Source organism: Xenia sp. Carnegie-2017, unplaced genomic scaffold (genome assembly GCF_021976095.1).
Source record: "Xenia sp. Carnegie-2017 unplaced genomic scaffold, XeniaSp_v1 HiC_scaffold_6, whole genome shotgun sequence".
Classification (NCBI taxonomy): Eukaryota; Metazoa; Cnidaria; class Anthozoa; order Malacalcyonacea; family Xeniidae; genus Xenia; species Xenia sp. Carnegie-2017.
The window spans coordinates 21331002-21340356 of NW_025813526.1; the positions used below are offsets into that span (position 1 = coordinate 21331002).

General features: G+C 33.9%; 1 protein-coding gene and 1 long non-coding RNA gene across 2 annotated transcripts; one reads left to right on the forward strand and one right to left on the reverse strand.

The window, feature by feature from the left end:
- Positions 1-1557: 1557 nt before the first annotated feature.
- On the reverse strand, positions 1558-4923 carry LOC124457324 (kinesin light chain 1-like). The gene is made up of 3 exons (XM_047007596.1): positions 4804-4923; positions 4243-4551; positions 1558-1810 (listed from the first exon to the last, which is right to left on the reverse strand). Exons 1-3 carry the CDS (start codon positions 4896-4898, stop codon positions 1558-1560), a joined length of 657 nt encoding a protein of 218 aa, XP_046863552.1. The 5' UTR covers positions 4899-4923.
- Positions 4924-7284: 2361 nt separating this feature from the next.
- LOC124458073 lies at positions 7285-7666 on the forward strand. Its single transcript, XR_006952986.1, has 2 exons — positions 7285-7321; positions 7395-7666. It is a non-coding gene; the product is annotated as an uncharacterized LOC124458073 (long non-coding RNA).
- Positions 7667-9355: the final 1689 nt, after the last annotated feature.

Genomic DNA, 9355 nt, shown 5'->3' on the forward strand with positions numbered 1-9355 from the left:
GTTTAAAGTGTAAGTTACTTGCTCACCATTTAAATCAATCTCATTTCCAGACTGATGAGTGATGTTCATTTGCACTCGAGTAATAAGGCTAGTTTCTACTACTGTTAAATAGGTCGGTGGACTAGAACTTATTTCCAACAAACGTCCTGGTCCTTGGTTTGGAGTAAATGATTTAATAACATCACTAGAATTCCCGTTTACTAAACTTGAATTAATAAGCGAGCAGTGAATATGGATCTTTTGTACATCTGTAATGTTAATTCGATTCTGACTTAAAGTCTTTCCTCTAGTAATATCACCTTCATCCACAGCAAACCCAAAATAGGGCCTAAGCTGTTATCTGTGTCAAAGGAAACTACAAGATCACCTTTAACAGTAATCTCAGATTTAGATGTGGGAGTATTTACTTAGAGCACAAAGGGTGGATCACGTCTTGCGGTTTTCTTGTAGACGGTAGCTCTTGGTTAGCTGGAGAAGCAGTTTTTCTTGTAGACGGTAGCTCTTGGTTAGCTGGAGAAGCGGTTTTTCTTGTAGACGGGCCGATAGATTTTCCAAGATTTTCAAATTCTACCTCGTTCATAATATACCTACCAGCCTCCAACCGATCAAGTGTATTTGAATTCTCTATAGCCTTCCGAGATGGTTTGTCTTCTGTTAAAAGGAATAGATCATTTAGCCGTTGGGCAAGCTGCTGTTGAGTGTCCTCAACCGCTTGACTGACTTCTTGAAACCCTTCAATTTCTTTGTCTTGTTTTTTGTTAATAGCTTCTGCTACAGATTTTTCAGCATTAACAATTGGTTCAGACGCCCTTTCATAGAATTCTCCTTCGTGCTGTCGAGATACTTTGAAATCAACTTGGCGCCGCTTGAGTTCCGCGCGGTTTTTTACAAGCTCTTGGACTACTTTTTCGCGCTCTTCCATAGATGCAACTGACCTGAACATACTTGAACTTCAATTTAAGATGGATGAAGTGTCTTGTCACACAAACATTAAAATGTCTAACGCAGCTGAAACTTCGGTTCATGAATTTAAATCAACAAACGATCTCTTTCGCCGAGCAGTAGAAGTATACTTACGACAAAATAGAGAGAAAAATTTTGAATACATCCGGCAAAAAAGCACCACGCCCGTAGTGTAAAACATCATAGAGGAAGTGAAAAACAAAAAAACGACTAGAAATTCCAGTGGATGTGTATACTCAAGTTGGTACTTCAGTCACTGGGAAAAGAGTTTCAGATTTGACCAATGTCGCGATGTGTGAAAAAGGTGAAGCAGATTCTTCTACAATCACCATCGAAACCGCTGGATTCTACCGAATATCATTAAGTGGAAAATGTTTTACAAGTGCAGGGGCGCTACGAGTACTTCAAACTCCTAGCAGATTACTTGTCTTAAGTAAAACAAAAACACATCGTATTGATGATATTAACTCTGAATGTAGCTATAGTGATTTTATAGATGTAGACTTACCTGCGGATGCAACATCAGTTGTTCAACAGATGGGAACTGCTAAAGTAATTATCACACTCACTATAGAAAGTATAATACCCGAACATTCAATGGTTGTTTGATGAAGATTTGCTACAGGAAGCGCTAGATGATTCCGAAGGCTTTCCTTCGCTTTTTTGTTCATTATCTAGAACCGAATAAGAACTCTTCACATTTGGCAAAGGGGGTGAGCCAACCTCTGAAGGTGTTGGAGCTTCTTTAGAATCTTTTTCAGACGTTTTAGACATTTTATTTACTGCACTTAGAAACCGATGTGCGTTGTAGTTTATTAACGATGGGTCGCATACGCAGCTTCCCAACCTACAGAATTTGTTTTAACATGTGGTCTTATTTCGACTACATCATTAGGCCTAATAAGTCTGCGCTTACACTGTTCCGGAAGAGGTGTAGGTGAAGCTACATTAGTACGCTTTCTTGATGTAGATGCAAGTGGTTGAAAAGCTTCAAGAAATAAATTCAAAGCTCTTCCACTTATAACACCTTGCTTATATAGCTGTAAAATTTCTCTGACAGTATCCATAATATCACATTAAACTAATCTTAACTCTATATAATATATAAATATTATTAGTCTGATGGGTTTATTTTTCTAATTTTATATAACCCCCTTCTAATAACAATCTAGTATGTAATTAATTAGTTCTAATAGTAAATATGTACGCGAACTGTACAAGATCGAATGGCTGATAACATAAAAATATTCCTAAAGTTTCTACGTAAATTTTGGGATGAAAAACAATATATATTTTATGCAAGTGATAGACGAGGGTATTATCCTATGTGGCAGGATCTTGAGATTGATGTAGGAGCGCAAGATCAACGAATTAATATTCTTGTTATCACAGTTACTGGTGAAGAGGCAACAAGAATACAATATCAAAGTAAACAGAAAACACAAGAAGAAATCATGGCTGTATTACATAGTGTTTATGGTTTGGACATCCCAGATCCTATTGATATTTATTTTTACAGATGGAGATTTGATCCTTTGTTTGCTGGTTGTTATTCAAATAATCCAATAGGATTTAGTGATGAAGATTACAAAGTTCTACAATCAAATGTATCTCGTTTGTATTTCGCTGAAGAAGCTACTGATGAGTTATATAATGGTTATGTACACGGTGCTTATTTTAGTGGTCTTCATCATGCTCAAAAAATCCTTGAACATATTAAAGAAAATGAAAAAAATAAAAAAATTTAATGAAAAAATACACAATGACATTGCTGGCAGTAAGTTTGTCCTGATTTTATATTCTTTGTATGACAAATATGATAGTTAACAAATGATTTGATGATCATTTCGATGTACATTTATAATTGAAAGCCTTTATCTTATTCATCATCATCTTTCTATTTGTTACTTTAAATTACAGTTCAAGCAATTTCACCATGATCTTTTTTCTTATCTCTCCAATTAAAGGATAATGATAAATAGTAGTATAGACTTCCATATATCAATGACAGCCTCAAAGGTTCAAATAAAAACTGTTGTACATAATAAATGTAAAATATGTTATTCCATTTCCATACAAACAATTGTATTTTCTAGTTTTCAACTATCATTTAAATACTGTGGCAGTGATTCTTATTAAGAGACTTGTATGGAATTTCCACAGTGTGTTAATGAGTTTATAGTTCAATCAGGATATTTATTTTTTTTGGGGTTGTGTTTAATTGAGTAAATACTTATCTTAGATGCATTCATAAAAAACTCTGAATTCGCTGAGTAAAGTGTTTTATTTTATAAGAATAAGTTTATATAAGAATTGAAGTTTGTTCAGTTGGTCAGTTAGTGTTACTTCAATCTGTATTTTCTTCCTGATTAAAGTTGTGGATTTAATCAATTCTTGAAACACTGTTAATTTTTCATTACAGTAATCTTATAAATGTATTGTCAATAGTATATTAAATATGACCATTTTAGTTACAACTGTTCTTTTTTGTACCTTTGTGTACAGAAACTGAAAACACAACTTGTCGTTTTTTTCTTCCTTTATCTCGTGAAACGTTTCTCAAATACGAAAGACTTTTAGCTGTTGGCAAATAAAGGATAAATATAGAGGTCAAATGCTTCACTTTCAATTTGTATCGCTCTTTATAAAATTTATTAAGTGGATTTTTCGTGTTTTTCCTATCACAGTAAATTACAACGTGATTGCTTTCTCGTAAAATTATCATGGTCAAGTCCAAATGCTTTTGTTTTAATTTCTATCGCTCGTTTATAAAAATCTTTTGCTTTTTCGTACTCTCTCATATTATCGTAAACCAAACCCAGATTGTTGTACATTGTCGCATTATTAACATGGTCAGGTCCATATGCTTTCGTTTTAATTTCTATCGCTCGTTCATAAAAATCTTTTGCTTTTTCGTACTCTCCCATGTTATTGTAAACCGAACCTAGATTGTTGTACGTTGTCGCAATAGTAACATGGTCAGGTCCAAATGTTTTCGTTTCAATTTCTATCGCTCGTTCATAAAAATCTTTTGCTTTTTCGTACTCTTCCATACTATAGTAAACCGAACCCAGATTGTTGTACATTGTCGCAATATTAACATGGTCAGGTCCAAATGTTTTCGTTTGAATTTCTATCGCTCGTTCATAAAAATCTTTTGCTTTTTCGTACTCTCCCATATTATTGTAATACGAACCCAGATTGTTGTACCTTATTGCAATATTAACATGGTCAGGTCCAAATGCTTTTGTTTGAATTTCTATAGCTCGTTCATAAAATTCTTTTGCTTTTTCGTACTCTCCCATTTTACTGTAAACCGAACCCAGATTGCTGTACCTTATCGCAATATTAACATGGTCAGGTCCAAATGCTTTCGTTTCAATTTCTATCGCTCGTTCATAAAAATCTTTTGCTTTTTCGTACTCTCCCATTTTACTGTAAACCGAACCCAGATTGTTGTACCTTATTGCAATATTAACATGGTCAGGTCCAAATGCTTTCGTTTCAATTTCTATCGCTCGTTCATAAAAATCTTTTGCTTTTTCGTACTCTCCCATTTTACTGTAAACCGTACCCAGATTGCTGTACCTTATTGCAATATTAGCATGGTCAGGTCCAAATGCTTTCGTTTCAATTTCTATCGCTCGTTCATAAAAATCTTTGGCTTTTTCGTGCTTTCCCATATCTGTGTAAACACAACCGAGATAGTTGTATGTTGTCGCAAAATTAACATGGTCAGGTCCAAATGTTTTTGTTTGAATTTCTATCGCTCGTTCATGAAAATCTTTTGCTTTCTCGTATGGTCCCATATCTCTGTAAATTGAACCCAGATGGTTGTACGTTGTCGCAATGTTAACATGATCAGGTCCAAATGCTTTAGTTTCTATTTTCATCGCTCGTTCATAAAAGTCTTTTGCTTTTTCGTACTCTCCCATTTTACTGTAAACCAAACCCAGATTGTTGTACATTGTCGCAAAATTGACATGGTCAGGTCCAAATGCTTTTGTTTGAATTTCTATCGCTCGTTCATGAAAATCTTTTGCTGTTGCGTACTTTCCCATATGTTCGTAAACCGAACCGAGATTGCTGTACGTTGTCGCAATATTAACATGGTCAGGTCCAAATGCTATTCTTTGAATTTCTTTGGCTCGTTCATAAAAATCTTTTGCTTTTCTGTATTCTCCCATATCTCTGTAAACTGAACCCAGATTGTTGTACGTTGTCGCAATATTAACATGGTCAGGTCCAAGTGTTTTTGCTTGAATACCCATTGCTCGCTCGAGAAAACCTTTAGCATTTTTATATTCTCCATTCTTCCGAAGCAACTCACCCAGCTCGTTGTACGAATATGAAACATCAATATGATTAACACCTAACACTTTAGTTTGAATTTCTGTTATTTCATAAAGAACTTCAGTTGCAAGTTTATAGTTGCAAAATCTTACCAAAACATTAACAAAATATTTGGCGAATTTCCAATTGTTTTCATCAAGTTTTTGTTTTGATGATTTTATATCGATCAACTTATTTAGGAAATGTTGAAATGATGAGTTTTTTATGAATTTATTTAGATGTGGAATTATTTTGATTTCATCTTCTTTGCCTTCAAAATGATTTAGTGCCCAAGCAACTTGACAGGCAAGATCAGCTGCGGACTTTTTAGAATTATTTTCGTTTTGTTTACAGCCAAAGGTCTGCGATGAATAATTTACGATGGCTTCATGTACAACGCTGTGCAGGCGGATGTCGTTGTTTTCCGTTTGAAGGAATAAAGAACAATGCTTTAATTGAAGACAGACATCTTCTGCAGATTTTTGTGCATCAATGCTTTTAATAAATTGTATTATAATATCTTGTGGTAATGGATCGAAAGATATTATTGAGAAAAATTTAAAAACATGTTCCAACAAGATGGATTCTTTGGCATTTTTTTGTACTGCTAACATAACAGTTTTCATTCCTAAGTAAGATGTGTTTATTTTTTGAAAATTGGCATCCATGTTCTGTCGCTCTCTTTCATTCAACTTATCAAAATATTTCTCCCACGTGAATGTCGGATTTACACTTTTTACTCTACCTACGTAGGAAGCAGCATTTGCCAGGAACAACGGTTGACGATCTAATTTGTCTGATAAATCCTTTAAAAATTTTTCATCTTTATTATGAATATCAGAAAAGACAGATAGAAGTTGTCGACATTCTTCATTGTTCATACCATGACTAACTGAAATGTGTTTATTTAGATTTCCATCTGGTGGTATAGCATCTGTATTTTGAACAGTTACTATAATTTGACCATTTTTCCAATTATGATCACCAACTTGAGGTAATAATGGATAAATTTTATGAAGTTCAACCACGTTATCTACAACAATCCACCATGTTTGCCAAGATTTCAGTTGCTGTGTCAGCAATAATTGAAAATCTTTAATTTTGTCTCCGCTGCTTTTTGCTTCTTTCCGAATATTTTCAATGACAGTTTTATCATTGTTTAATCTTTGACAAAGTTCAGCATAAGTTTTCAAAAGAGAGTCGATATCTTTTCCTTCGAGTGTCATCACAAATATTGTATTCTTTTCCCAGTTAAACGAGTTATACATTTCTTCACAAACTTGTCTGGCTAATTGAGATTTACCACTGCCAGGATTACCAGAAATATAGTAATATGTTAGTTCATTATTGTTAGTACTGCGCAAGTTATTGAGATCGGCTGTGATTTGATTTAGTAACTCGGTACGTTTAACCACATCGTGATTCGGTTTGCAAGGAAGTACTTGAAAAGATATAAAACTGTTTCGTTCACTTTTTATTTCTTTGATTTCATCAAATGAAAATCCTAGATCTTGAAACGTGTTTTCAATATTACAAACCATTGTATGAAATTTGTCATCAGAAACTTTTCCTTTATTTTCATGAATGAATTTGTTTCTAAAAAGACGAAGTTCATTCACAGAATCTCTAAGTTTTGGATCAATTTTTGTTCCAATTGCTTTGGAATGCAATATCGCTGCAAATAACGTCGTACAATCCCACTTACTAGTGTCGCCATTTTGAAAATTTGACAGAATATGTTTTTCAGGAGGTCTCTTTTTTGAAATTTCAATTTTGAACAACTCCTGACCACTAACGTTTGTATTTTCCCATTCTCCGAGAGATTCTTTGTAATGAGTGTTCCATTCTTGGATAAATAAATGAACAAGCTTCTTTGCAACATCTGTAAGTATTTTCTCAAGGTAAAAGTTATTAATTTCTTCTCTTGACTGCATCTAAAGGTCATAAAATTATTAATATCAACAGAAATTGGTTCCTTAATTTGAGTTTATATCAAACATAGCTACGTAATGTTACAGTTTTACTTGTTCGTGTGAATGAATATCGAGGATGGCTGCTGAAAACAACGCAATTGGATATTTTAGTTTTCCTGCATTTAGACATTTGGCTACATTTTGGCAGTGGCGTCGCCAGGATTTTGCAAGTGGGGGGGGGGAATTTGTACCACGTCCGTCGCTGGCGAAATGGACCTAAAAATTGCTTCTACACAAGAAAATTTTTGAAATGTTTATCACAACATGAATGGTTTCAATTTTTTAACTTCCCAGTTTAACTTTGGCGGATTTGTACATTCTTCGTGTTATAACGTTACGTAGATTGATTATTGATTTTAATAAAATGTTTTCATATTATAATACTCCCAGAATTGCAATATTTTCACGAGTCTTCCTCTTAGTCATTGCTATATTTGTATTTTTGTGTCTACAAGTTTGAGTCTACGAGTATACTTGTCCACGATCTCATACAAGTTCTATGATATGGTGTAATGTTGTTCATGACATGCATCACAATATTACTTGTTCTTCATTGTCTACTAAAGACTTGAATTATTCTAGAATTATTGTTTTTTTTTTATGAAATTAAAATCTTCACAACTTGGCCAGCAACCCAGAAAGGGTAAATACAACGCAAACTATTCTGCACAGCTAATAGAATGCTTTCCTTTAAAGTAAAGTTGTGCGAATTTCTTAAGAGCTAAATTAATGCCATGTGCTTCTTTTTAATTTCGAATGATGCATATGAAGACTATTATCTAAAATTCTAATGGGGGCACTTGTGGGAGAGGGGCACAACTGATTTTTAGAGGGGTGCGTGCCCCCTGTCCAGTGCCCCTTTCCAGACCCTCCTTTAGTGACGCCACTGCATAATGGAATATAAATGGGGTACTGAGTTATATTATCACTTAAGAAGGTGTTTAACAATTTGTCTAACTGACACACCAAGTTTTTGCAGGCAGTCTACTTGAATACAATGACTACTTAGTCAGCTGTACAATAGAAATATATATGAAGCAGAGTGTTCCGTAATTTAGTGTTCTTTGCATTTAAAAAAGATTCCTATTTCTAATAAAAGATCTCATTTTTTGTGAAGAGAACCATGAGAATTAATTGTGAGGAGAATCATGAGAAATTTTTCAAGTATTCTTCCTTTTAAATGAAAAAATCATGTTAAGTATAGGACAAATCATGTAAGTCATTTTTTATAGAAAAAAATTCATTCTAGTTTTGTAGAATGCAGATTGAGACTGTGTCGAGGCGAACATTACAAAACAAATTAATTACACACTCTAAAATATTGTGGTAAATTCTGGTATTACCATTTTATATAGTATTCTGCATGTAATCGACCTGCAAGTTTCATGTAAATGCCATAAAATGTACAATTTACTTATTGTGTTTCTTTGCATGCATTTAAAGTTTCTTAAAACATTCCTAACACTTGAAATGTTTTGAAAACTCTAGAAAATGAGAAAAAAGCTCAAAAAATTTGTCTTACATTTTGTTGAGCCACAGAAATATGTTAAGGAAATAGTATGTGCGTAGTTTAGTTTACCAATGTATCCGTTCCCACACGGCTAAGAGCCAAGGAACAGTTATTGACGTTAGTTAAATTTCCTTATGTACTATGTATAGCTTAAATAGAGGAACTATTCCGACCAATAATAATATTTGTTATTTGTAATAAAGACTATAAATACTGCTCTGTAAAATAATAAAAATCAGTTCGATCATTAAGTTCACTCGTGGTTGTTACTGAAGGTATAGAGTATATTACGAAAAAGATATGGCGAGTAACTCGAACTCAACAGGTTATGGACCCAGGATATGGTTTTCGATGGAAGTAAAAGCAAATACGAGTTATGGGAAGTAAAATTCTTGGGCTTTATGCGTCTTCAAAAATTTTACAACGTACTTATCGAATCAGTAAGTGAGAGAGAAGAACCAGCAGCTTCAAAACTGGCTATCGATTTTGCATAGTTGGTGCAATGTTTGGACGACAGTAGTTTGTCTTTTGTGATTCGGGAGGCAAAAGACAATGGACGAAGAGCTTTAGAAATCCT

What these genes read in the sequence shown, in the direction of transcription:
- LOC124457324 (XM_047007596.1), bottom strand. Translation starts at nt 4,898, where the DNA reads ATGGGAGAGTACGAAAAAGCAAAAGACTTTTATGAACGAGCGATGAAA. An exon ending in CATGTTAACATTGCGACAAC is followed by an intron (nt 4,552 to 4,803) that starts GTACAACCATCT and finishes TATTGCAATAAG; the next exon opens with GTACAGCAATCTGGGTACGG. An exon ending in GAGTACGAAAAAGCAAAAGA is followed by an intron (nt 1,811 to 4,242) that starts ATTTTATGAACG and finishes CAAATTCTGTAG; the next exon opens with GTTGGGAAGCTGCGTATGCG.